Here is a 27,455-nt window from a genome sequence, read left to right on the forward strand (position 1 = left end):
CCGCCCTCCTCCTCCCTTCTCCCTCAGGCAGCCGCGCATGCGCATCGCCCTCCCCGCACCCTCCCCGAATTAAAACTGCGCCACACGGCCCGCGGACAATGGCGGGCGGAGGCCGCGCGTGCGCACTGAGGGTCCCGCGCAGCCGCCGTTGGGCTGCTCAACGGCAGGAGGGGGCGAGACCAGCGCGCGCCGGGAGGCGTGGCCAGGCAGGGGGCGTGGCCCGGTATAAAAAGCCGCGCCCGGCTTCGCCGCCGCCATTCTGAGGGCTGGTGGAGGTGAGTAGAGAGCTGCGCTGGGCCGGCGGTTTTTCGGCGGGGAAGGGGCGCGGGGGGGTTTTTCCCCTTTTTTTGCTTTCGGGGGGGCTCTTGAAACGCCAACTGTCGTTAATTTGGCGAAAAATGCGGTTTTTCCCGTCCCGAAGCCCCTCCGGGGCCGCCGCCGCCCTCATGTCTGCTCAGAGCTGAGCCCCCCCCACCCCAAGGGCGTTTCCTCGTTTATTTTTTTTCGTTCTTCTCCCGTTTAAAACTTCAAATTTCCCCCGGGGATAACAGCTTCTAATCGTTTCGTGTCTTTTCTTCTTTGCTTCTAATTGCTTTTTTTTTTCAATTTTTTTTTCCTTTTTTTTTTTGTCGTTATGCCCCCCCAACCTCCCCCCCTTTTATTTTTCCTTTCCCCGCTCCAGGTTTGGTTGGTCTTGAGAGACGCCGTCGCCTTTACCACGAGAGAAAAACAATACAAACAATACAAAATACAATACAAAACGCGAACAAAACAACAAACAATATATATACAAAAATAGAGGGGAAGGAAAAAAGGTTTTCTGTGCCCCTTTGCCGTGAAGAGCCGCCGCAGCCTCTCCGTCCTTTGGACCGTCCTTGGAAGCCGTTCCAAACCCGAAGGAAACTTCACTTTAAAAAACATATTTCCCTCTTCTTTCCCCCAAAAACAAAGGCAAAAAAACCCACTTTTTTTTAACAAAAAAACCCAACCAACTTTTTTTTTTTTTAGGTTTTTTTGTTTTTCGGTTCTTAGCTCGACCAATTTAGCTCGATCCACTCCTTTAGGGCTTTAAAAAAAAAACAACCAAAAAAACCCAAGGGAAAAAAAAACCCTTTAAAAAATAACCAAAATCCCCGTCAAGCTGCAAAAAAAAAGTTGCTGCGTTTTTTTTAAAGCCATGACTAAAATCAAACGAATTTTTTGGCTCTAACACCACCTCCAAATGCCAAAATCCAAACCTTGAAGCGCTGTCGGCTGAGAAAAAAAATTGGATAGTAAGTGTTGAATTTTCAGCAGGCTCCCCCCTTCTCTCTCTCTTAAAAAATACAAGAGAAAAACCCTTAAAAAACCCGATTTATTTGTCACAAAGAGCAAAAATAATGGGAGGAAGATTTCCCCCCACCGTGTGCTTGAGGAGGACGTGGGCTGTGCCAAAAAAAAGGTGGTGAAAGCTGGAAATTTCGGGGGGATTTCGGGAGAAAAAAGCGGTTTTCGGAGGAGGAGGAGGGGTCACCGAGCAGCTCCCACGGTTTAAAAAAAAACCCATAAAAAGAGAAAAAAAAAAACCCAAAAAAAAGCTGGAAAATGGCCCCCCCCAAAAAAAAAAATACCGCGCGGTGGGCGAGACGGAATTTGGGGAATTGCGGGAATTTTCGGGGCATTCCCGGCCGGCAATCTGTACATAAAGATTGCAAAAAAAAATACCCAAAAAAAGGGGGGGAAAGGGGAGGAAAAAAATAATAATCCGCGCGGGGGGTGGGGAAGGTTTGGAAATTTCAAAAAACGAGCTGATTTCTTTCCTATTTTTATTTTTTAGGTGCCATTTTAGGATTGTTTTTTGCGCTGAGAAACGCGGGGGGGGGGGAGGGAGGTTAAAAATTTCGGAATTTGGGTGAAAATTTGGGTGAAATTTGGGGTATTTGAGGGGGGGGAGGTGGCAATCTAGCAATAAAGATTGCTAGGCAGGCTGAGCTTTTCCCAAATTCTGCTTTTTTTTTCCCCCAAAAAAAGCAATTTAAATCACCCCCCCCTCCCAGGGCAGCTCCAAAATGGCTGCCGCTCTTTGTTTTCCCAAAAATCGGATTTTTTCCTTGCCTAATTCCGCGGGTTTTTGGGGATTTTTATTAGATCTCAACCCCCCCCTTTATTCCTCGACCCCCCCCCTCGTTAATTTTGGGGATTTTCATCCCAAATCCTGGTGGTTTTTTAGGATTTATTCGCGGGGGAAAACACGGGCTGAGCGGTTTTTTGTAACAAATTTCTCTTTGTGTCTGTGTCTGTGTTTCCCCCTTTCAAACCACCCTAAAAACCCCCAAAATTCCTAAAAATATTGGCTTTAAACCCCCCAAAATTGGGTTTTTTTGCCCCAGTTTAAAATGGCGCCGAGGCCTCGCTGCCAATGCTCCTCCCACCGTGAGGCCACCCTGAAAAATCCCATTTTTCCCCCTTTTTTCAGCCCCCCTTTCCCCAAAATCCCTTTTGAACTTCCCCTTCCACCCCAAAAATCCTCTTTTTTCCCCTCTTTTCCACTCGATTTTGATCCATTTTTTGGTTTTCCCTCTTCTCTCTTCCTTTTTCCTGCTTTTTTGGGGTTTTTTTTGGGTGATTTCAGGGGGTTTTGGGGGATTTGGGGAGGGGGAGGAGCAGCGGCCTGGACCTTTGATAATTTGAATTTCTTTCTTTGTTGAAATGCTACCACTGGGCTTCACCCCTCCTCGCCACACGCCAAAAAAATAGGAATTTTGGGAGGGGAAAACACCCCCAAAACTCCATTTTTTCCCGATTTTCAATGGTTTTGCCCCGTTTTTGCAGCTTAGGAAGCTTTACCTCAGCAAAGGGAGGGAACAGCCTCAACCCGGGTAAGCAAAAAATCCTTTTTTTTTTTTTTTTTTTTTTTTCTTTTTTTTGGGATTAATTCCATTTCACGGCCTTTGGATATCCAGGGTTTTGAAACGTCAAAATTCCCTTTTTTTCCCCCTCTTTTTCCCTCTCCTGGTGCATGCAGCAGTCGGGAGTTGGGTTTTTCCTGCTTTTTTAGCCTCAAAATTCGACAGATTCGGTTAAAAACCATCGAAATCCCTTCAAAAATTGGCATTTTTGGGGAACAAACCCATTTATTTCTCACTAATTCCCCCCAAATTCTGCTCTTTTCTCCCCAGTGGTAGCATTTCCTCAATTTGAGGTCCCCAGTGAATTCCTCTCTCAAAAACCTCATTTTCTGGGGGTTAAAATGAGTAAAAAATGCTGTAAAATCCTAATTTTTGGGGGGGAGTGGGGTGATCACCCAATTCCCCCCAATTTAGGGGTTGGGATTTCCCTTCCACCCCTAAAAAAATTGGATTTTTCCCCTTTTTTGGGGGAATTTTGGGGCCCTCAGGGCCTTTTCGGGGGGTCAGGTGAGCCTTTGTTGCTGTGGAACTCCAAAATTTGGGGATAAAAAACCCCAAAATCTGTGGTTTTGGGGATCTCAGGACCCTTTTTTTGGGGGGTCAAAGGTGGCAGTGAAAATTTGGGGTTAAATCCCCCAATTCTGGGGTTTTCCCCTCATTTTTGGGGTGATTTTCGCTGGTTTAACCTTTTCTTGTGTCTTTGCAGAGGGGTGGCTTTGCTGAACCCCCCTTAATTAATTTCTCATAATTTGGGGCTTTAATTAGCTAATTTGGGGGGGCAATTAATTAATCCCAGTTCTGGCTGCCCCCTCCCACCAAAAATTAAGATTTTGGGGGAATTTTAATCTCAAAAATTGGTATTTCTGTGGAATTTTCACCCCAAAAATTGAGATTTTATAGGAATTTTCACCCCAAAAATTGAGATTTTATGGGAATTTTCACCCCAACCCCCCCAGCTCCTCCCCCTGCCCTCCTTAAGGAAACTGGGGCATAATTAAGCTTTAATTAGTGGTGATTAATGATGTCAGAGCCTGAAACCCCCCAGGAAAGGGGGAGGGGAAGCCCAGATTGGGGTCAATGAGCGTCGGGTGATTAAGGGGGGGTTTGGCCTTAATTAATGAGGTGTTAATTACTGGTTGGTTGGTTAGTCAGAGGCTTTAATTACGGGGAGGGGGTGACACCCCAATGAAGTGGCAGCTCGTTAATTAACCCTTGCTTAATTAAACTGGGGGGGAGTTGTTGGAAAAACCCCCAGACCCTGGTTGTGCTCATTAATTAACAAAATAATTAATGACATTTTGGGGGAAAAGTGTTGGAAATGACAAAATTGATTTCATTTTTTGGTAATTTCATGGGATTAATTCACTTTTTAATTAAAATTTTGAAGGGGGACTCAGGGTTTGTGTGTTCCCCACTCTGTGTGACCCCAAATCCTCCTGCTTGGTGTTAATTAATAGATTAATTAACTAATAAAGTGATGGGATTGGCATCAGAGGGGGAGGGGAGCTCTGACTCTCCCCAGTGTCCCTTGGGGGTCCCTGGGACCCCAAATTGGGGCAAATTTCCAGCTTTTTGGGGTCATTTTCCAGCTTTTTAGGGTTGATTTCCACCTTTTGGGGTTATTTTCCAGCTTTTTTGGGTTGATTTCCACCTTTTGGGGTTATTTTCCAACTTTTTTGGGTTGATTTCTCTCTTTTCAGAGTGATTTTTCAGGTTTTTAGGGTTGTTTTCCTGCTTTTTGGGGCCTTTTTCCAGCTTTTTGAGGGCAATTTCCTCCTTTTCAGGGTTGGTTTCCATCTTTGAGGGACAATTTCCAGCTCTTTGAGGTTGATTTCCCCTTTTTGGGGTTGATTTCCAGGATTTTGGGGTGGTTTTCTAGCATTTTGGGGTTGATTTCCTCCTTTTCAGGGTTGTTTCCAGCTTTTGGATGTGTTCTTCCAGCTTTTGGAGTTTATTTCCCTCATTTTGATATCAATTTCTGCTTTTTAGGGTCAATTTCCAGCTTTTCCGAGGTTGATTTCCAACTTTTTGGGGTTGTTTTTCACTCTTTTTCCATTCATTTCCCCATTTTCCCTTTTTTATGGTTGGTTTTCATCTTTTAGGGTCAATTTCCAGCTTTTTTGAGGTTGATTTCCTCTTTTTTTAGGGTTGTTTCCAGCTTTTTGATGTGTTCTTCCAGCTTTTGGAGTTGATTTCCCTCATTTTGAGATTTGTTTCCTGCCTTTTAGGGTTGATATCCTGCTTTTTGAGTCTGATTTTCAACTTTTTGTGGTGGTTTTTCGCTTCTTTAGGTTCATTTTCCCCTTTTTCTCTTTTTTAGTGCTAGTTTTCATGTTTTAGGGTCAATTCCCAGCTTTTTTGAGGTTGATTTCCAACTATTTGGCATTGTTTTTCACTCTTTTTGCATTCATTTCCCCATTTTCTCTTTTTTTAGGGTTGGTTTTCATCTCTTAGGCTCAATTCCCAGCTTTTTGGAGGTTGATTTTCAAATTTGGGGTTGTTTTTCACTTCTATTTGCATTTATTTCCCCATTTTCTCTTTTTTAAGGTTAGTTTTCATCTCTTAATGTCAATTCCCAGCTTTTTTGGGGTTATTTCCCACCTTTTTGAGATCAATTCCCCCATTTTTAGGGCTGATTTCCCCCATTTCCCTCTCACCACCCCACTTAGCTCTCATTTTACCCCAAAATTCCCACATCCCTTAAATCCAGTGATTCTCCCCACCCTCCTAACCATCATTTTTTCCCATTTTTCCCATTTTTTTTCCCATTTCCAGGCTGCTCCTGCCATGGGCTCAGGCCCCATCGACCCCAAGGAGCTCCTCAAGGGCCTCGATTGTTTCCTGGGCCGAGATGGGGAAGTCAAAACCATGGATGGAATCTCCAAAATATTCAGGTGAGACCCCAAAACTCCCATTTTTGGGACCCTGATTCCCTTTTTTAAAATCAACACCCACTAATTAATGTTATTTAATGTTAATTAGCCTCATGAAGGACTCTCAGAAGATGGTGAGTCGCTGCATTTATCTGAATATTCTGCTGCAGACTCGAGCTCAGGACATCCTGAACAAGTGAGTGTGGAAAAATGGGATTTTTGGGGGGGTTTTGGGTGGATTTCAGGGTTTTCCCATCCAAATCTTGGTGGAATTCCAGTTTTTTTCCCTCAGATTTATCGTGGCAAATGGAAAATGTGATTTTGAGTGGATTATTTGGGGGGATTTGGGTGGATTTCTGGCTTTCCCAGCCAAATCTTGATGGAATTCTGATTTTTTCCTTCAGATTTATTGTGGCAAAGCAAGCATGTGGAAAAATGGGATTTTTGGGGGGAATTTTGGGTGGATTCCAGGTTTTTCCAGCCAAATCTTGATGGAATTCTGATGTTTTCCCTCAGATTTATTGTGGCCAAGTAAGCACATGGAAAACATGATTTTGAGTGGATTTTTTTTTTTGATTTTGGTCAATTCAGGGTTTTCCCAGCCAGATCCAGCCAGAATTCCCACTTTTTCCTCTCAGGTTTATCCTAGCTTAGTAAGCACATGGAAAAGTGGGATTTTGAGTGAATTTTGATGGATTCTGACTGGAATTCCCACATTTTCCCCTCAGATTCATCCTAGCCAAGTAAGCTCATGAAAAAGTAGATTTTGAGTGGATTTTTTCCAGATTTTAGGTGGATTCTGGTGGATTTTGGTGGATTTGAGGTTTTTCTAGCCAGATCCAGCCAGAATTCCTACTTTTTTCCCTCAGGTTCATCATGGTCAAATGAACACATGGAAAAGTGAATTTTAAGCTGATTTAGGCCGATTTTAGGTGGATTTTGAGTAGATTTTTTTCTAGATTTCAGGCAGATTCTAGTGGAATTTGATGGTTTTGAGGTTTTCCCAGCCAGATCTGGACAGAATTCCCACTTTTTTCCCTCAGGTTTATCCAAGTAATGTAACCACATGGAAAAGCAAATTTTGGGTGGATTTAGGCAGTTTTTACATGGATTTTTTCCAGATTTCGGGGAGATTCTGGTATAATTTGTTGGTTTTGAGTTTTTCCCAACCAGATCCAGACAAAATTCCCACTTTTTCCCCTCAGATTCATCCTAGTAAAGTGACCACATTAAAAACAACATTTTAGGCTGATTCAGGTGGATTTTTGGTCGATTTTGAGTGGATTTTTTTCTGGATGTTTTCTGGATTTTGGGCAGATTCAGGTAGAATTTTATGGTTTTGAGTTTTTCCCTGTCAGATCCAGACAGAATTCCCAATTTTTTCCCTCAGATTCATCATGGCCAAGTAACCACACTGAAAAGCTAATTTCAGGCCAATCTAGGTGGATTTTAGGTTGATTTAGGTGGATTTTGAGTGGTTTTTTAATGGATTTTTTCCGGATTTCAGGCAGATTCTGATGGAATTTGAAGTTTTTGAGTTTTTCCCAGCCAGGTCCAGCCAGAATTCCCACTTTTTTCCCTCAGGTTCATCCTAGTAAAGGAATCACATTGGAAAGCGAATTTTAGGGTGATTCAGGTGGATTTTAGGTCAATTTAGGTGGTTTTTACATGGATTTTTTCCGGATTTCAGGCAGATTCTGGTAGAATTTGATGGTTTTGATGTTTTCCCTGCCAGATCCGGACAGAATTCCCACTTTTTTCCCTCAGGTTCATCGTGGCCAAATAAACACATGGAAAAGCGAATTTTAGGTCGATTTAGGTGTTTTTTATGTGGATTTTGAGCGGATTTTTTCCAGATTTTGGGCAGATTCAGGTAGAATTTGATGTATCCAAGTTTTTCCCAGCCAGATCTGGACAGAATTCCCACTTTTTTCCCTCAGGTTCCTCCTAGTAAAGTGACCACACGGAAAAGCGAATTTTAGGCCAATTCAGGTGGATTTTGAGCAGATTTTTTCCATTTTTTTTCCCAGATTTTGGGCAGATTCTGATAGAATTTGATGTTTTTGAGTTTTTCCCAGTCAGATCCAGACAGAATTCCTACTTTTTTCCCTCAGGTTTATCCTGGGCAAGTAACCACATGGAAAAGCAAATTTCAGGCCAATTTGGGTAGATTTTAGGTTGAGTTAGGTGGATTTTGAGTGGTTTTTTTCTGGATTTTGGGCAGATTCTGATGGAATTTGGTATCTTTGAGTTTTTCCCAGCCAGATCCATACAAAATTTCCACTTTTTTCTCTCAGGTTCATCCTAGTAAAGGAATCACATTGAAAAGCGAATTTAAGGGTTTAGGTGCATTTCGGTGGATTCTGAGCAGATTTTTTCCATTTTTTTTCCGGATTTTGGGCAGATTCTGGTAAAATTTGATATTTTTGAGTTTTTCCCGACCAGATCTTTACAAAATTCCCCTTTTTCCCCTCAGGTTCATCCGCATCGGGGGCTACAAGCTGCTCAACACGTGGCTCACAGGCTCCAAGGCTGCCAACAATGTTCCTTTCCTGCAGCAGCTTCTGCTCACCCTGCAGCACCTGCCGCTCACCGTGGACCACCTCAAGCAGGTCTGGGCCTTTGGGGACACTTGGGTGGCTTCTGGGGACACTCAGAGTAACTTTTGGGGACACCCCGGGTGGCTTTTGGGACTCCCAGAGTGGCTTTTGTCTTCTTTAAGTTCCTTCAAGAAGCTTTTGGGGACGCTCTGGTGGCTTTTGGAGACACTCTGGTGGCTTTTGGGGACACTCTGGTGGCTTTTAGGGACACTCTGGTGGCTTTTGGGGACACTTCGGTGGCTTTTGGGATTCCCAGGGTGCCTTTTGTGCCACTCCAGGGTGGTTTTTCTCTCATTTAAGTTCCTTCAAGAGACTTTTGGGGACACTCTGGTGGCTTTTGGGGACACACAGGTGGCTTTTGGGACTCTCAGAGTGGCTTTTGTGCCAGTCCAGGGTGGTTTTTGTCTCTTTTAAGTTCCTTCAAGAGAGTTTTGGGGACACTCAGGTGGCTTTTGTCACTTCTAAATGGGTTTTGTGACTCCCAGAGTGACTTTTCTCTCCTTTAAGTTCCTTCAAGAAGCTTTTGGGGACACTCTGGTGGCTTTTAGGGACACTCAGGTAGCTTTTGGGGACACTCAGGTGGCCTTTGTCACTCCCAGAGTGACTTTTGTCCCATTCCAGGGTGGTTTTTGTCTCTTTTAAGTTCCGTCAAGAGACTTTTGAGGACACTCGGGTGGCTTTTGGGGACACTTGGGTGGCTTTTTTGCCACTCCAGGGTTGTTTTTCTCTCATTTAAGTTCCTTCAAGAGAGTTTTGGGGACACTCTGATGGCTTTTGGGACTCCCAGAGTGGCTTTTGTGCCACTTCAGGGTGGCTTTAGTGTCCTTTAAGTTCCTCCAAGAGGCTTTTGGGGGACACCCCAGGTGGCTTTTGGGGACACTCAGGTGGCCTCTGTCACTTCTCAGTGGGTTTTGTCACTCCCAGAGTGGCTTTTGTCTCCCTGAGGTGACATTTGGATCCCTCAGGTGGATTTTGTGTCCCCAAGGTGACTTTTGTGTCCCCCAGGGTCACTTTTGTCCCCCTGAACTGTCATTTCTTTTCCAGAACAACACAGCCAAGCTGGTGAAGCAGCTCAGCAAATCCAGCGATGATGAGGGTGAGCAGAGACCCCAAAATCCTCCCCAAAATCCCCAAAATTCCCCTAAAACCTTCCTCAGACCCCCAAAATGTCCCTCAGACTCCCAAAATCCCCCTGAAACCCCCAAAATCCTCCCTAAAATCCTCCTGAGATCCTGAAAACCTCCCTCAGACACCCAGAATTTCCTTCAAACCCCACAGCCCCACTGAGAACTCTCAAAGCTCCTCTCAGACTCCCCAAAACCCTCCTGAGAATCCCAAAATCTTCCTGAGTACCCCAGAATCTCGCTGAGAACCCCAAAACCTTCTTCAAACGCTCTTAAATCCTTTCCAGACTCCCCAAAATCCCTTTCAGAACCCCAAAAGCCCCCCGAGAAGCCCCCAGACCCCTTAAAATCTTCCTTAAATCCCCCAAAACTTCCCTTGGACCCCCAAAAATCCCTTCAAATCCCCTCCAGATCCCGTTCCCCGCCCCCTGCTCAATCAATCAGTGATTAATCAATGATTAATTAACGATTAATTATCAATTAACTCCTCAGAGCTTCGCCGTTTGGCTTCCATCCTGGTCAGCGACTGGATGGGAGTGATTCGATCCCAGAGCAGCTCCCAACCCACAGGTGAGCCCCAAAATCCCCCCAAATTCCCCCAAAATCCTCCTCAGAAACCCCAAAATTCACCTTTAAACCCCCAAATTCCCTTTTCCCCACCCCAGAACGAGATAAAAAGAAGAGGAAAGAGGAAAACAAAAGCAAAACCCCAATCCCGGAGAAACCCCAGGAGGCCAAAAATGAGGCCAAAAATGAGGAAATTCCTGAAAAAAAACGGGAAAAACCCAAATCCCTGCGGACCACGGCGCCCAGCCATGCAAAATTCCGCTCCACAGGTATGGATTTTTGGGAAATTTTGTTGGTGTTTGTGGCTGGTTTTGGGAATTTGGGGCTTTCTTGGGGTTGATTTGGGGCTCTTTTTGGGGATTTAGGAGTGGAGTTAAAGCTTTTTTTGGGGATTTAGGAGTGGTTTTAGGGGAAATGTGGGCTGGTTTTGGGAGTTTGGGACTGATTTTGGGAATTTGTGGTGGAATTTGGGCTGGTTTGGGGGGAATTTGGGGCTGATTTGGGGAATTGGGTGAGTTTTGGGGCCTTATTTTGGGAATTAGGGGCTGTTTGATGGGAATTTAGAGCTGCTTTTGGGAATTTTGTGGCTGTTTCGGGGGAATTTGGGATATTTTGGGCAGTTTTGGGATGGAGTTGGGGCTGATTTGAGATGGATTTGGGGCTTTTTGGGGCTTCAAGCTCCATTTTTGGGTTGTTTTGGGGCTGAGGGTTGAATTTAGTGTTGCTTTGGAGCTCTTTTGAATTTTGGAGTGACCCCAGATCCAACCCCAAAATGAACTTAAATCCAACCCCAAAACGACCCCAATCCAAGGCTGAAATGTAGGATTTTTGGGGCTGTTTTTGGGGCTGTTTTTTGGGATTTCTGACCCTTTTTCCCCTCAGGTCTGGAGCTGGAGACGCCATCGCTGGCGCCGGTGAAGAAACCAAATTCATCTTCATCTGACAAATACAGCCTGAAACCCGTGCCGGTCAAGAGGCAGAGGTGGGAATTTTGGGGATTTTTGGGGGATTTTGGGGATTTGGAGCTGTTTGGGGGGGATTTTGGGGCTGGTTACGGTGGAATTGAGGTTGTTTTAGGGGGAATTTGGGGGGATTTTGGGGCTGTTATGGGGAATATTGAGGGAATTCGAGGCAATTTTGGGACTGGTTTTGGGGATTTGGGGCTGGTTTAGGTTATTTGGGGATATTTTTGTGGGATTTGGAGGTCTTTTGGGGGATTTGGGTCTGTTTGGGGGGATTTGGGGTCACTTTTGGGGTCTCAGAGCCATTTTTGGGAGGCTCAGAGCTGCTTTTTGGGGGATTTGGGGCTGATTTGGAGGAACATGAGAATTTAGGGGGATTTTGGGGGTCATTTTGGGGTCATTTTGGGCGTGGTTTTTGGGCCATTTTGGGGTCAATTTTAGGGTCATTTTTGGGATGCCTTGAAGGCTATTTTGGGGCAATATTAGTGGTTTTGGGGTCATTTTGGGACCAATTTTAGGAATCTCAATTCTCTTTTGGGGCCATTTTGGTGCGGCAGTTCTTGTGGTTTTGATGTCAATTTTAGGGCAATTTTGGGGTGATTTTGGGACAATTTTGGGGATGTTTTAACCCTTTTTCCTCCCCCCAGTGCCCCCACAGCCCCTGGGGAAGCTCCTCTGGCAGAGAAGAAATACAAACCCCTAAACACAGCGCCCAACGCCGCCAAGGAGATCAAAGTGAAGATCATCCCACCACAGCGTGAGTTTTGGGATTTTTGGAGATTTTTAGGGATTTTGGGGCTTTTTTGGGGGATTTATTTTTATTTTTTGGGTTTTTTTCCTTATTTTTAGGGGATTTTTTAATTTATTTTTTGGGAATTTTTAGGGGGTGTTTTTTTAATTTATTTTTTGGGATTTTTTGGGATTTGGGGCAGCTTGGGGACAATTTGGGGACACCTGGCGGGTTTGCAGGGGATTTTGGGGGAGTTTGAGGGATTTTGGGGGAATTTAGGGCCTTTTGGGGACACTTGGGTGCCATTTTGGAGTTGATTTTGGGGCCATTTTGGGGTTGGATTTGGGGCCATTTTGGGGATAATTCAGGTGATATTTGGGACTTTTTGGAGGAGACTTTTTTGGTGCCATTTGGGAGTCATTTTTGGGGACAGTTTGGGTGACACCTGGATGTCATTTTGGGACTGAATTGAGTCCCTTTGGGGTCAATTTTGGGACTGATTTAGGACCAGTTTTGGGAACAATTAGGTCCAATTTTGGGACTGATTTAGGACCAATTTAGGTTCAGTTTTGGGAAGGGATTTAGGTGCTGTTTTAGGGACACTTTTGGTGCCATTTTAAAGGGGATTTGGGACCATTTTGGGGTGATTTTGGCACCATTTGGAGGAGGATTTTGGTCACCATTCTGAGGCAGATTTGGGACTTTTTGAGGCAGATTTAGGACCCTTTTTGGGGCAGATTTGGGACCTTTTTTGGGGTGATTTAGGTGCCATTTGGGGGTGTATTTGGGACCATTTTGGGGTGGATTTGGAACCCATTTAGGGGCAGATTTAGGACCCATTCTGGGGCAATTTGAGCACCATTTTGAGGGTGATTTGGACTTCATTTTTAGACAAATTTTGGTGCCATTTTGGGGCAGATTTGGGACCATTTTAAGGCAGATTTAGGACCCATTTTGGGATGGATTTAGAACCCATTTTGGGGTAGATTTGGGGTTTTTTGGTGACTCCCTGTTCTTCCCAGCCATGGAAGGTCTCGGGTTCCTGGACGCTCTGAACTCTGCTCCTGTCCCTGGCATCAAAATCAAGAAAAAGAAGAAGGTTTTGTCCCCAACAGCGGCCAAGGTGAGGAAACTTTGGGGACACTTTGGGACATTTTGGGGACACTTCAGGGTCCATTTTGTGGTCATTTTCAGGTCACTTCAGGTGACATTTTGGGAACATTTTCTGTCCCTTTTTGAGGGACACTTTGGGGACATTTTGTGAACATCCTGAGAGCCATTTGGGGGATTATTTTGGGGCCATTTTGGGGACACTTTTTATCCCTTTTTTGGAATAGTTTCGTGTGTTGTTTCAAGAGCATTTTGGGGACACACTGTCCATTTTTTGGGAACACTCTGAGGGCCATTTTGTGGACACTTTGGGTGCCATTTTGTGGGTTTTTGGGTGCCATTTTGGAGCACTTCGAGTCCCTTTCTGTGGGACAATTTGGGTGCCATTTTGGGGACACTTTGGGCACCATTTTGAGAATACTTCAGGTGCCATTTTGAGAACATTTTGGGGACACTTTGGGCTCCATTTTGGGGACACTTTGGAGACACTTTATGCACCATCTTGAGAACATTTCGGGCACCATTTTGAGGACTATTTTGGGGACATTTTGGGCACCATTTTGAGGACATTTCAGGCACCATTTTGGGGACACTTTGGGCACCCCTTTGAGAACACTTTAGGTGCTGTTTTAAGAACACTTCGGGTAGCATTTTGGGGACACTTTGGGGACACTTCAGGGATCATTTTGAAGACCATTTGGGCGCCATTTTGGGGACACTTCGGGTACCATTTTTGAGAACAATTCTAGTATCAGTTTGGGAACATTTTGGGCTCCATTTTGAGAACATTTTGGGCTCCATTTTGGGGACATTTTGGGCTCCATTTTGGGAACATTTTGGGCTCCATTTTGGGGACAGTTTGGGCCCATTTGGGGGACACTTTGGGTACCATTTTGAGAACACTTCTAGTGCCAGTTTGGGAACATTTTGGGCTCCATTTTGAGAACATTTCGGACACCATTTTGAGAACATTTCAGGCTCCATTTTGGGGACATTTCAGGCGCCATTTTGACAACTCTTTGAGCACCGTTTTGGGGACACTTCAGGTGCCATTCTGGGGATATTTTGGGCACCATTTTGGGATTAACCCGCCCATTCTGACCCCCCAGCCCAGCCCCTTCGAGGGAAAGCCAACTCCAGAGCCCAGCACGGCCAAACCCTCCTCACCAGAGCCGGCGGCCGCAGAGCCAATGGACACGGAGCGGCCGGGGACACCAGTGCCGGCCATCGAGGTGCCCGAGCCCATGGACACAGGTATGGCCCAAGGGTTTGGGGACAGTCTGGGGACAATTTGGAGGTGGTTGGGGTGGTTTGGGAGGGTTTAGGGTCGGTTTGGGGACAGTTCGGGGGCAGTTTGGGGTGGTTTGGGGACACCCCAAGAGGGGTTGGGGACAGTTTGGGAATGGTTTGGGTGGGTTTGGGGACAGTTTCTAGGAACTGGGGACACTTTGGGGTGGTTTGGGGACAGTTTGGAGGGGTTGGGGACAATTTGGAGGTGTTTGGGAGGGTTTGGGGTGGGTTTGGGGACAGTTTCAAGAGTTTGGGGACAGTTTGGGGTAGTTTGGGGACAGTTTCTAGCAGGTTGAGGACAGTTTGTGGTGGTTTGGGGACAGTCTGGAGGGGTTGGAGACAATTTGGAGGTATTTTGGGGGTGTTAGGGAGGGTTTAGAGTGGGTTTGGGATGGTTTGGGGACACTTTGAAGGGGTTGGGGACAATTTAAGGGCATTTGGGGGTGGTTTGGGAGAGTTTAGGGTAGGTTTGGGGACAGTTTGGAGGGGTTGGGGACAATTTTAGTGGATTTTGGGACAATTTAGAGGCATTTCAGGGGTGCTTGAGAGAGTTTAGGGCATTTAGGGACAGTTTAGGGTGGATTTGGGGGTAGTTTGGTGAGGTTGGGGACAATTTGGGAGCATTTTGAGGGCATTTAGGACAGCTCAGAGAAGTTTGAGGACACTTTTGGGGGGCCTGGGAACAATTTGGTGAGTTGGGAGCAGCATGGAGTATATTTAGGGAAGGTTTGCGGGGTTGGGGACAGTTTAAGGGGATTTGGGGACATCTGAGAACCTTCTGGGGATGCCTTGGGACCACTTTGAATCCCTTTTTATGGCCATTCGGGTGCCATTTTAAGAACACTTCAAGTCTCTTCCTGGTGATGATTCATTTTGGGGCCACTTTGCCCCATTTTAGGGCAAATTTAGCAACTTTCGGAGTCCCATTTTGAGGTCAAGCCCCCTTTTTTAGAGCAAATTTATTGACTTTGAGTCCCAGTTTGAGGTCACTTTGTCCCTTTTTAGGGCAAATTTAGTGACTCTCTGAGTCTCATTTTGAGGTCAAACCCCCATTTTTGGGATCCCCCTTGGCTGACCCCATCCCGCTGTCCCTCAGGCTCGTCCGAGGCAGGGGGTGACCCCAAGGCCACCGATGTCCCCTCAGAGGGAGGTCCAGCTCCTCGCAGACCCCGCAAGAAGAAATCAGTGTCGTGGCCTGAGGAGGGACGGCTGAGAGAGTATTTCTACTTCGAGCTCGACGAGACTGAGAGAGGTGAGACCCAAAAACCCTGGAAAAACCCCGAATTCCCTGGAAAAACATCCTGAAATTCCCCACAAATTTCCCCACAAATTTCCCCTTCACAGATCCCAAATTTCCCTCCTCACGAATCTCAAATTTCCCCTCTCACGAAATTCCCCACAAATTGCCCCCAAGTCCCCCACAAATTCCCCCAAACTTCCCCCCTCACAAATCCCACTATTTTCCCCTCACAAATCCCACATTTCCCTCCTCATGAATCCTAAATTTCCCCCCTCATGAATCTGTAATTTTCCTCCTCACAAATCCCCAGTTTTCCCCCTCATGAAATTCCCCCAAATTCTCCCAAATCCCCCCCTCACAAATTCCAAATTTCCCCCCTCACGAATCTGGAATCTCCCCCCTCACAAATCCCACATTTTTCCTCACAACCCCAATCCTCACAACCCCCAATTTCCCTCCTCACAAACCCCAATTCCCTCACAAACCCCAAATTCTCTCTTCACAACCCCAAATTCCCCTCACAAATCCCAAATTTCCCTCACAAATCCCAAATTTCCTCATGAAATTCCTGCAATTTCCTCCAAATCCCCACAAATTCTCTCAAGCCCCTCACAAATCCCAAATTTCCCCCTCACAAACCCCAATCCCCCTCACAAATCCCAAATTTCCCTCGCTTTCCCCCCCTCACAAACCCCAATTTCCCCTCACAGTGAACGTGAACAAGATCAAAGACTTCGGCGAGGCGGCCAAGCGGGAGATGCTGAAGGACCGGCACGCCTTTGAGACGGCGCGGCGCCTGAGCCACGACTCGATGGAGGAGAAGGTGCCCTGGGCTTACCCCAAGGCGCTGGAGCTGCCGGCGCCGCTCGTCATCCCGGGCAGCGGCAGCCGCGAGCGCTTCACGCAGGCCGAGCGTGTCAAGGGCATCCTGCAGGAGATCTTCCTCTCCAAGGAGAGGTGAGGGGCGAAGTTTGGAGGGAGTTTTGTGGGGGATTTTGTGAGGAATTGTGTGGGGAGTTTGTGGGGAATTGTGTGGGAATTTGTGGGGAATTTTTGGGGATTTTTTTTGGAATTTTTTGGGAGTTTTGGGGGGATTTTGTGAGGAATTGTGTGGGGAGTTTAAGGAAATTTTTGGGGATTTTTTTGGGAATTTTTTGGGGGGAATTTGTTGGGATATTGGGGGAATTTTGTGGGAAATTTTGTGGGATTTGTGTGGTGAATTTGGGGGGAATTTTGTGCAAATTTTGTGGGAATTGAGTGGGGAATTGTGGAGGAATTTTGTGGGGAGTTTGGGGAATTGTATGGGGATTTTGGGGGAATTTTTGGGGAAATTTTGGGGGAATTTTGTGTGGGCATTGTGGGGAATTGTGTAGGAATTTTGGGGGAATTTGTGGGACACTGTGGGTGCCTTTTGTGAGGGTCTTGAGGGCTGTTTTGAGGGCTTTGGGGGCCATTTTGGGGACACTTTTGGGGCCATTTTGAGTAGAGTTTTGGTGCCGTTTTGTGAGGGCTTTGGGGTTGTTTTGGGCCCATTTTTGGGGCCGTTTTTGGGACACTGGGTGCCATTTTGTGAGGGCTTTGGGTGCCGTTTTGGGGACACTTTATAGGTTATTTTGGGAGCAATTTGAGACTTTTTGGGGTCATTTTGTGGACACTTCAGGGCCATTTTGGGAGCACATTAGGGACCTTTTTGGAAGCCATGTTGGGGAGACTTTAAATCCATTTTCGGGTATATTTTGGGTGCAGTTTTGGGGACACTTTGGCCGCCATTTCAGAGGACACTGGGCGTCATCTTATGAGGATTTTGGGGACATTTTGAGTCCCTTTTTGAGAGCTCTCTGGGGCCACTTTGAGGATATTTTGAGTCCCATTTTGGGAGCACTTTGAGGGCCATTTTGGGGACATTTCAGGGCCATTTTGGGAATCATTTTGGCGACACTTCAGGTGCCTTTTTTGGGGACACTGAGTCAATTTTCATTAATGCTTTCGGGGCCATTTTGAGAACACTTCATGCCCCTTTCTGAGGATCATTTTGGGAACTATTTGCCTCCCTTCTTGGGGATCATTATGGAAACACATTGAGGGCAATTTTGGAAACACTTCAGGTGCCTTTTTGAGATCACTTCATCCCTTTTTGGGGGACACTTTGGGCACCATTTTGGGACCATTCTGAGTGACATCCAATCTCCCCAAAAATCCAATTTTTGGGGCACAGTGAAAACTAGAACTCCTCAACCTGGGAATGTAGGGTTGGAAGCCTTTAAGGCCCAAATTCCTCAGGATCCAAACAATTCCTTAACCTTTTCCTGCCTTTTTTCCCCCCTCAGCATTCCTGACAGCCCTCATGAGCCAGACCCAGAATCCTACGAGCCACTCCCACCCAAACTCATCCCCTTGGACGAGGTAAGCCCTTAAAAAACCCCCAAAAATGTAAAAAAAACCCCCCCAAAAGTTTAAAAAAACCCTAAAAAAATCCCCAAAAATCCTGACCCCCCCTTTTGTGCCCCCCCAGGACTGCTCGGGCGAGGACGGGGCGTATCCCGAGGGATTGGATCCCGGGAATTCCGCAGCCTCCCCGGATCCAGGAGCAGGAGCCAAACTGCCCCCAGTGCTTGCCAACCTCATGGGCAGCGTCGGGGCTGGCAAGGGACCCCCAGGACCCCCCCAAAACGCCCCCATCAACATGCAGGAGATCCTCAGCTCCATCATGGTAACCCCCAAAAATGGGTGAATCCCAAATTTGGGGAGGGGTGAGGGGAGGGGAGTCACTGATACCTGGGGGGGCCACAAATTTTGGAATTCCCACCAACCCCGTTGTGGAAATCCCATAAATTAGGGGGGTTTGAAATTGGGGTTGTCACAAATTTGGGATCATTTGCCATGATGGGAATCCCCAAATTAAATTAATGTATTTTATTAAGATTTTATTAATAATCTATTAATAAATTTACAATTTTATAAATTGCGGTCATCACAGATTGGTAGGGATCATGCCCATGGTGGGAATCCCCAAATTAAATCAATTTGGGGGTTTATAAAATTGTTAATTGTGGCTGTCACAAATTGGGGATCACGGAATCCCAAAAATTGGGATATCCTGATTTGGGAAACCCCAAAATCAGTGGGATCAGATCACACACACTGGGGGGGGATAAAAGGGTGAAACCCCCATTGTCCCCGCTCCCTCACCTTTTTCCCCTCTTTTTCCCCCCCTTTTTTTTCCATTTTCCCTTCTTTATTTCTCATTTTTTATCTTCTTTCCCATTTTTTGTCTTCTTTCCCATTTTTCCCTTTTCTCCTCTTTTTCTTTCCCGTTTTTCCTCTTTCTTTCCCCTTTTTTGCTCTTTTCCCCTTCATTTTTCCCAATCTTTTCCCATTTTTTCCCTATTTTTCCCCATTTTTTCTCATTTTCTCCCCTTTTCCCCCATTTTTTCTCATTTTATCCCTGTTTTCCCCCATTTTCTCCCCATTTTTCCCCATTTTTTCTCACTTTCTCCCCATTTTTCCCCCTCCAGGGTGGCCCCAGCAGCCACAAGGCCGAGGAGCTGCTGAAACAACCTGATTATTCTGACAAAATCAAACACCTGCTGGGAAATCTGCAGGCTCAGCCGCCAGGGGGGCCTGGAGGAGGTGAGGGACACCTTGGGGACACTTTAGGGACACATCTGGGGACTTTGGGGTCCCCTGAGGAGCTGTCACCACTTCTGGGGGTGACAAAGAGGGGTTAGGGGGTAGAGTTTCCCTAAATTGGGGTGAATTGGGAGGGGAAATTCATTAATTTGGGGTGAAATCCCTTAAATTGGGGTAGATTATGGGTTTTTTCCCCTTAATTTGGGGTCCTAAAACTGGGGACATCCCCTAAAATTTGGGGTGACCCCGGGAGGTCCTCACCACCCTTTTGGGGGGTATTTTGCCCCCCAAAAAATTCTTAAAGTAAAAAACCACCCCCAAAAAATCTAAAAAATCCCCCAAAAAATCATGAAACAAAATTTCAAAAATTAACAAAAAATCCCCACAAAAAATCCTCAAAAAATTTCCAAAAAAATTCCTCTGACTCCCCATTTTTCCCCTTTTTTTCCCAGTTCCCCATGGGCTGCTGGGCCCTGGCCCCATGAATGGCTTTCCTCCCCCCAAGATGCAGCATTTCCCCCCGGGGGGTCCAATGCCAGGTAAGTCCCCAAATTCCAAAAATCCCTTAAAAATCCCACATTCGGAATTATCTCAGAATAATTCACGAAATCCCCAAAATTCAAAAAAATCCCCATTGGTTCAACCAAATCTCACAGCCCCCACCACAATCCTGCATTCCCAACACCTCGAAATGCTGGAAAATTCCTGAAAAAAAATCCGAAAAATACCCAAAATATAAAAAACAAATTAAAAGAAGACCCACCACCAAGAAAAAAATAAATCAAACAATTGCCATAATTTTTTTAAAAATAAAAATTACTAAAACATTAAAAAAAAAATTCAAACAAGAATCCCAACCCCCCAAAAATTCTAAAATCACCCAGAAAATTTTAAAAATTCAAATAAAAATCCCCCAAAGTTTTTTTTTTTTTTAAATTCCCAAAAATTAAAAAAATTTCCCAAATATCCCCCAAAATTTCTTTGGAATGCCCAAAATTCTTTTAAAATTCCCCAAAATTTTTGAAAAATCCCAAAAAATCCCCTAAAATCCCCAAATTATTTTTTTAAAATTCCCCAAAAAATCCAAAAAAAATCCCCAAAACTTTTTTTTAAAAATTAAAAAAAATTCCCCGAAAAATCCCAAATTTTTTTTTTAAATTCCCTAAAACTTGCTATCTAACCCCCCTTTCTCTCTGCTCTCCCCGCAGGTCCCCACGGCGGCGGAGGAGGGGGCGGCGGTGGTCCCGGCCTCCCCCCAGGCCACCCCGGGGGTCCCCGCCTGTTGGGTCCTCCCCCCCCCCAGCGCGGCGGCGACTTTTGGGGGGAGGGGCCCGACGGGGGGGGCGGCGGGGGAGGGGGGGGAGGACTCCGAGGAGGACCCCCCGGCGGGGGAGGGGGAGGGGGGATGCGGGGTGGGGGCGGCGGGGGAGGACCCCCCCCTCACCCCTTCCACCGCCCCCCTCCCCGGGGGGGTCGCGGCGGCGCCGAGCCTCCCCCTCCTCCCCCTTACCGCTGCCGGGGCGGGGGAGGGGGCGGCGGGAGGAGCGGGGGAGGACCCCCCCCCAATGGCGGCGGCGGGGGAGGGGCCCGGGGCGGCCCTCCCCCCCCCCCGGGCGGGCACGGCGAGCACGGCAGAGACCACCCTCCCCCCCGGGGCCACGGCGGAGGCCACGGCGGAGGTAAATTGGGGGGGGGCGCCTGGCTCTGGGGGGGGCCCGGCCCCGGCTGGGAAGGGCCGGTGGGAGCCCCCTCCCCACCCCCGCCGCCCCCGCCTTTCATGCCCCGCTGGAGGGGAGGGGGGGGAGAGCCGCCCCCTCCCCCTCACCACCCCCCCATGCAGCCCATGGAGCCCCCCGGGCCGTGGGGGAGGGGGCCCGACTGGCGCAGACCCCCCATGGGGCTCTGAGGGGGAAAAAAGGGGCTGAGAGACCCCGAAATGGCGGCTGAGGGGAGACGGGTGAGGGGAGAGCAGAATCCCCCTCAGTTGTTATCCTCCCGGGCCCAAAATGGTGGCTGAGGGGTAAGGCTGAGGGGAGATCAAACTCTCCCTCAGTTGTTATCCTCCCAGGCCCAAAATGGCGGCTGAGGGCAGAGGGGAAATTAGACCAGACCCCCTCCTCAGTTATTGTCCTTCAGGGCCCAAAATGGCGGCTGAGGAGTGAGGGATGAGGGGAGAGTAGATCAGATCCCCCTCAGTGGTTGTCCTCCCCCCAAAAATGGCAGCTGAGGGGTGAGGAGAGAGGGGAGAGCAGACTTGCCCTCAATTGTTATCCTCCCGGGCCCAAAATGGCGGCTGAGGAGTGAGGGGTGAGGGAGATCAAACTCCCCCTCAGTTGTTATCCTCCTCCCAAAAAGGCGGCTGAGGGGTGAGGAGAGAGGGGAGAGCAGAATCCCCCAGTTGTTGTTTTCCCCCCAAAATGGCGGTTGAGGAGAGAGGGTGAGGGGAGAGCAGAGCAGACCCCTCAGTTATTGCCTTCCCCTCAAAATGGCTGCTGAGGGGTGAGGGAAGATTTTTCCCCCCCAGTTGTTCTCCTCCTGGTCCCCAAACGGTGGCTGAGATGTGAGGGGAGAGCAGATCAGACTCCCCCTTCAATTGGCTCAAATTGACTCAAAATGGCTGCTGGGTGTGAGGGCAGTGAGGAACCCCCAAAATGGGGGTGGGGAGAGCGGGATTCCCCCCAAAATTGGGGTGATGGCAGTGAGAGACCCTCCCCAGAATGCGCCTCGAGGGCAGTGAGAGATTTCCCCCAAAATGGCTGAGGGATCCTCACAGAACGGGGGTGCTGGCGGTGAGGGACCCCAACCCAAAATGGCTGCGGGATTTCCCTCACATGTGGAGGGATTCCCCCCAAAATGGCCGACAGACCCTTCCCCTGAACACGGGGAGGAAAATGCCCCAAAATGGCCCCAAAACGGCCCTGGGATCACCCCTAAGTGACCCCAAAACCTGAGGGACCCCCTCATGGTGGCCATGGGTGGGTGGAACTGCGGGGCATGCTGGGAGGTGTAGTCTGGGTGGTGGAAAGGGGAGCAAGGCATGCTGGGAGTTGTAGTTTGGTGCCTGTAAAGCGGCCGTGGGGCATCATGGGAAGGGTGGGGTGGGGTGGAGCTGCCGCAAGGGATGCTGGGAGTTGTAGTTTGGTGTCTTGTGGCTGCGAGGGATGCTGGGAGTTGTAGTTTTGCTCCCAGAAATGCTGCTAAGCATGCCGGGAGTTAAAACCACTTCTGTACTGGACGCCAGAGGGCCCAACACGAGTTAAAATCAGCTCTGGGAGAGGCTGCACGGCATCCTGGGAGCTGTAGTTCAGCTCCTATTAGAATGGCAAAGCATGCTGGGAGTTGTAGTTTACCATTGGGGAGCAAAAGCATGCTGGGAGTTGTAGTTCTGCTCCCGGGGTGCTGCAGGGCATGATGGGAAGGGCTAAAACCAGCCCTGATGAGGCCGTTGAGGCAAAAATCTGGGTTTAATTTACACCAAGGTATGCTGGGAGTTGTAGTTCCACAGTTGAGGGCAGCAAGGCATGATGGGAGTTGTAGTTCAACTCTTAGGAAAGGCCTAAGCCCAGCGCTAGGAAGGCCACTGAGGCCTAAAAAAGCCTCAACTTGGCTTTAATTTTAAACAGCAATGGATGGTGGGAGTTGTAGTTCAGTTCCCATGGAAACAGCAAAGCATGATGGGAGCTGTAGTTCACCCATTTTTGTTGAGCAAGGCACGGTGGGAGTTGTAGTTCAGTTCCTCTGAGGGCCCTGAGGCCTAATGGGGCCCAAATCCAGCTTTAACAGCACGGCAAAGCATGCTGGGAGTTGTAGTTTGGCTCCAATTTCATCACCAAAGCATGCTGGGAGTTGTAGTTTCAGCAGAGTCCCAAAAACTGGGACCCCCAAACTCTTCCCCTCCTTCCCTTCCACATCTTCCTCTTCCTCCTGGAACTGTTTTGGGGTTTACTCCCTCAAGCCCCCCAAAATCACATCCCACATCTTCCTCCTCCTCCAGGAACCATTTTGGGGTCATTTTGGGGCTGGGGGTTCATCCCCTTCCCCTTTGACCCTGAAAATCCTCTTTTCATTCCCAAAATCTTCCTTAAATCCCCCAAAACTGTGTCTCCATCCTTCTCCCAGAGATTGCATTTTGTAGCTAATTTGGGCTCATTTTGGGGTCACTTTAGGGCTGGGGGTTCATCCCCTTCCCCTTTCACCCCCAAAATCCTCTTTTAACTACCAAAATCCTCTTTTAACCACCGAAATCCTCTTTAAATCCTCCAAAAAAACCCACTCTTCCCAGAGCCGCCATTTTGGGGCTTTCCCAGACCCATTTTGGAGCCATTTTGGGGCTTTTCCTGACCATTTCAGGCCCATTTTGGGGTCTGGGGTTCATCCCTTCCCCTTCAAGCCCCTAAAATTCTCTTTTAACCCCCAAAATCCACTTTTAACCCCCAAAATCCTCCCAAAACCCCCAAAACTGAGTCCTCCATCCTTCCTCCCCCTCACGCCAGAGCCGCCATTTTGGGGCTGCTCCAGATCCATTCTGGGGCCATTTTTGGGCAATTTTGGGGTCATTTTAGGCTCATTTTGGGCCAGGGGTTCATCCCCTCCCCTGTAACCCCCAAAATCTTCTTTTAACTCCCAAAATCCTCTTGAAACTTTCAAAAAAAAAACCACTCCCACCCCTCTCCCCCTCACACCAGAGCCGCCATTTTGGGGCTGCTCCAGATTCATTCTGGGGCCATTTTAGGCTGATTTTGGGGCCATTTTAGGCTGATTTTCGGGTCAGGGATTCATCCCTTCCCCTAAATTCTCTTTTAACTCCCAAAATTCTCTTTTAATCCCCAAATTAATCCTCAAGCCTTCAAAAAAAACCACTCCCACCGCTCTCCCCCTCACACCAGAGCCGCCATTTTGAGGCCATTTTAGGGCAATTTTGGGGCAAATTTAGGGCAATTTTGGGGCCAATTTAGGGCGATTTTGGAGCAGTTTTGGGCCAGGGGTTCATCCCCTCCCCTTCAACCCCCAAAATCCTCTTTTAACCCCAAAAACCCTCCTAAAAAACCACTCCCCACCCTCCCTCCTCCTCCTGGAGCCACCATTTTGGGGCCATTTTAGGCGATTTTGGGGTCATTTTAAGCTGATTTTGGGGTCGTTTCACAGCCAGGGGTTCATCCCCTCCCCTTAAACCCCCAAAATCTTCTTTTAATCCCCAGAAAACCTTCTCCCCTCCCTCTCCCTTCCCTCCTCCTCCCCCTGGGGCTGCCATTTCGGGGCCTCCTGGGGCCATTTTAGAGCCATTTTGGGGTCAATTTAGGGCGATTTTGGAGCCATTTTGGGCCAGGGGTTCACCCCCTCCTCTTCAACCCCCAAAATCCTCTTTTAACCCCCAAAATCCTCTTTTATCCCCCAGAACCTCTCCCCACCCTCTCCCCTCCCTCCGCCCCGGAGCCGCCCATGCCGGGTCACCCCGGGCCGGTTCCGGGGTCGTTTTGGGGCCGTTTTGGGCCATTTTGGGGCCGTTTTGGGGCCGGGGGCCGGCGCCTGACGCGCCCCCCCCCCCTTTTGTCTCCCCCAGACATGTCGAGCCGCGCCGTGTGTCGCCACTTCATGCTCAAGGGCAGCTGCAGGTACGAGAACAACTGTGCCTTCTACCACCCCGGCGTCAACGGGCCTCCCCTGCCCTGAGAAAAACCCAAAAAACCCAAAAAAAACCACAAAAAACCCCGAAAAAATCCACCCAGCTAAACCCCCCGACCCGAAAAACCCCCCCGGTTATGGCTTCTGTGAGGCCTCGGGGGTCCCGGGGGGGAAAATGGGGGAAAAAATGGGGAAAAATGGGGGAAAAATGGGGTTTGGTGGTGGTGGATTTGGGGGGGAGTTGGAATTTTTGGGGGGAGTTGGAAATTTTTGGGGGTGAATTGGAATCTAGGGGGAAAAGTGGAATTATTTGGGGCGGAAATGCCTCTTTAAGGGGTGGAAATTTGAGTTCTGAGGGGGGAGATTTGAATTCAGGTGGAAAAATGGGAATTTTGGGGGGGAGAAATGCCTCTTTAAGGGGTGGAAGTTGGAGTTTAGGTGGTGAAATTGGAATTATTTGGGGGGAAATGCCTCTTTAAGGGGCAAAAATTGGAGTGTTGAGGGAAGAAATTTGAATTTAGGGGGAAAATGGGAAATTTTGAGGGAGAAATCTGATTTAAAGAGGGGGAAATTGGAATTTAGGGTGAAATTGAAGGTTTTTTGGGCAAAATGCCTCTTTAAGGGCTGGAAATTGGAATTTAGGGGGAAAACAGACATTTTTGGGGGGATATACCTCTTTAAGGGGTGGAAATTGGCGTTTTGAGCGGAGAGATTTGAATTTAGAGGGGGAAAATGGGAATTTTTGAGGGGAAATTGGAATTTAGGGGGGAGAAATCCAAATTTGGGGGGGGAAATGCCTCTTTAAGGGGTGGAAATTGGAATTCATGGGGTGAAACTGCCATTTTTGGGACAGGAATTGCAATTTAGGGGTGAATTTGCCTCTTCAAGGGGTAAAAATTTGAATTTAGAGGCGGAAATTGGAGTTTAGGTGGAGAGTTGCCCATTTTGGGGCAGAAATTGGGATTTAGGAGGAGAAATGCCTCTTAAAGAGGCAGAAATTGTTGCTTTTGAGGCCAAAATTGGCATTTTTGGGGTGAAATCCCAAGGGACAGGAATTGTCATTTTTGGGGTGGAAATCCCAGGGGCAGAAATTTTCCTTTTTTGGGGCAGAAATTCTCATTTCTGGGGTTTTCACTTCTCCCAAGAGGTGCAAATTATCATTTTGGGATGTAAATCCCCCCTAAGGGTTGAAAATGTCGCTTTTGGGGCAGAAATTCCCAATTTTGGAGCAAAATTCCTCATTTCTGGGGTTTCAACTCCCTCAGGGCTCAAAAATTCTCAATTTTAGGGTGAAAACCTTTGATTTTCAGGGCACAATTCCCTCCCCAGGGTTGAAAATCCTCTGTTTTGGGGCAGAAATTCTCATTTCTGGGGCAAAAGAATGTCAATTTTTTTCAGTTTTAACCCCCCAGGGTATCAAAATTCTCAAATTTTTGGGTCAAAACCTTTAATTTTTGGGGCCCAAATGCCCCCCAGGGTGTCCCTCCCCCTTTGAGGGGGGGCTGGCCCCTCCCCCAACGGGTGACAGACCCCCCCTGGGGGCAGAAAATTCATTAAATATCCACTAATTAATCATTAATTACTCATTAATTAATGATTAGCCATTGATCACCACCACCCCTCCCCCCCCGGGTCCAACTCTGCCCATGGGGGGAGGGGAATTTCCCCTCCCCCACCCCTCAAACCCCCCCCCGGACCCCCAAAATCCTCCCCTCCCCCCTCAGCTCGGGGTCTCTGCCGCCGCCCCTCCCCCACTCAGCGCCGCCGCCATTTTGGGGGGTGGGGTGGGGGTGGGGGAGGGGCGGGGTGGGGGAGGGGCTGCGCCGGACGCTGTTTTCTGTGAAAACTTCGGCTGGGGGGGAGGGGCTTCCCGCCCGCCCCTCCCCCCACCTTTTGTATATTTTGTACATTAATAATAAACTTTTTTTGGGGAGAAAATCCCAGAAAATCCTGCAGGAATGGCTGAGGCTGGATCTGTGGGGGAGGGGAGGGAGAGGGAGGACATTCCGGAATGTTCTTGGGGTCATTGGGTCAGTCTGGAACCCATTTGGGGTCATTTGGTCACTCTGGATCCCATTTGGGGTAACTGCAGAAGCCATTTGGGGTCATTTGGTCACTCTAGGACCTATTTGGGGTCATTTGTCCATTCTAGGGTCTATTTGGGATCAGTCCAGATGCCATTTTGGGGTCATTTGGTCATTCAGGAACTCACTTGGGGTCACTCTGGAACACATTTGGGGTCATTGGGTCACTCTAGGACCTATTTGGGGTCATTTGGTCCCTCTGGAACCCACTGGGGCAGGTGAATGACGTCACCTTGCTGACCACACCCACACCCTACAGTGACCACGCCTCTAAATGACGTCATCAAGAATCACTCACCAAAGTGATTTCACCTCAACTGACCACACCCCACAGTGACATCATCCCTAAATGGCCTCAGCCTGCTGACCACACCCCCACTGACCACACCCAACTGATCATCCCCACTGTCACTCCAACTGACCACACCCCATTGACCACACCCAAAATGACCCAATGACCACACCTCACAATGACATAACCTTACAATGATGTCACCCCAAATGACCACACCCAAGTGACCACAGCCACAATAACATCACCCCACAATGACCACACCCACAATGACCACACCCACAATGACCACACCCACAATGACCACACCCAACTGCTCCGATCCCACAAGGACCACACCCCACAATGACCACACCCACAATGACATCACCCCACAATGACCTCACCCACAATGACCACACCCACAATGACCACACCCACAATGACCACACCCAACACCACCA

General features: G+C 48.0%; 1 protein-coding gene across 4 annotated transcripts; it reads left to right on the forward strand.

Moving 5' to 3' along the window:
* Positions 1-253: 253 nt before the first annotated feature.
* PPP1R10 (protein phosphatase 1 regulatory subunit 10) lies at positions 254-24,850 on the forward strand. Of its 4 annotated transcripts, none has more exons than XM_085047203.1 (20): positions 254-275; positions 683-1,274; positions 2,812-2,858; positions 5,664-5,782; positions 5,871-5,957; positions 8,238-8,373; positions 9,406-9,457; positions 9,978-10,055; positions 10,151-10,321; positions 10,935-11,034; positions 11,662-11,771; positions 12,767-12,867; positions 13,964-14,108; positions 15,241-15,396; positions 16,095-16,341; positions 17,712-17,787; positions 17,897-18,094; positions 18,900-19,014; positions 19,467-19,553; positions 20,223-21,189. In XM_085047203.1, exons 4-20 carry the CDS (start codon positions 5,676-5,678, stop codon positions 20,918-20,920), a joined length of 2,664 nt encoding a protein of 887 aa, XP_084903329.1. In that variant the 5' UTR covers positions 254-275; positions 683-1,274; positions 2,812-2,858; positions 5,664-5,675; the 3' UTR covers positions 20,921-21,189. The 4 variants fall into 4 exon arrangements, with proteins under 4 accessions (XP_084903329.1, XP_084903331.1, XP_084903330.1 ...); XM_085047204.1 differs by lacking the exon at positions 2,812-2,858 and adding an exon at positions 24,575-24,850 and having other exon boundaries at positions 255-275; positions 20,223-20,693; XM_085047201.1 differs by lacking the exon at positions 2,812-2,858 and having other exon boundaries at positions 255-275; positions 20,223-21,188.
* Positions 24,851-27,455: the final 2,605 nt, after the last annotated feature.

This window comes from Lichenostomus cassidix, unplaced genomic scaffold (genome assembly GCF_008360975.1).
Source record: "Lichenostomus cassidix isolate B80296 unplaced genomic scaffold, HeHo_3.0 HiC_scaffold_33, whole genome shotgun sequence".
NCBI lineage: Eukaryota > Metazoa > Chordata > Aves > Passeriformes > Meliphagidae > Lichenostomus > Lichenostomus cassidix.

Coding starts and splice junctions, on each gene's coding strand:
- PPP1R10 (XM_085047203.1), top strand. CDS start 5,676: ATGGGCTCAGGCCCCATCGACCCCAAGGAGCTCCTCAAGGGCCTCGAT. Junction 11,035..11,661: donor GTGCCGGTCAAGAGGCAGAG/GTGGGAATTTTG, acceptor TCCTCCCCCCAG/TGCCCCCACAGCCCCTGGGG. Junction 18,095..18,899: donor AGATCCTCAGCTCCATCATG/GTAACCCCCAAA, acceptor TTCCCCCTCCAG/GGTGGCCCCAGCAGCCACAA.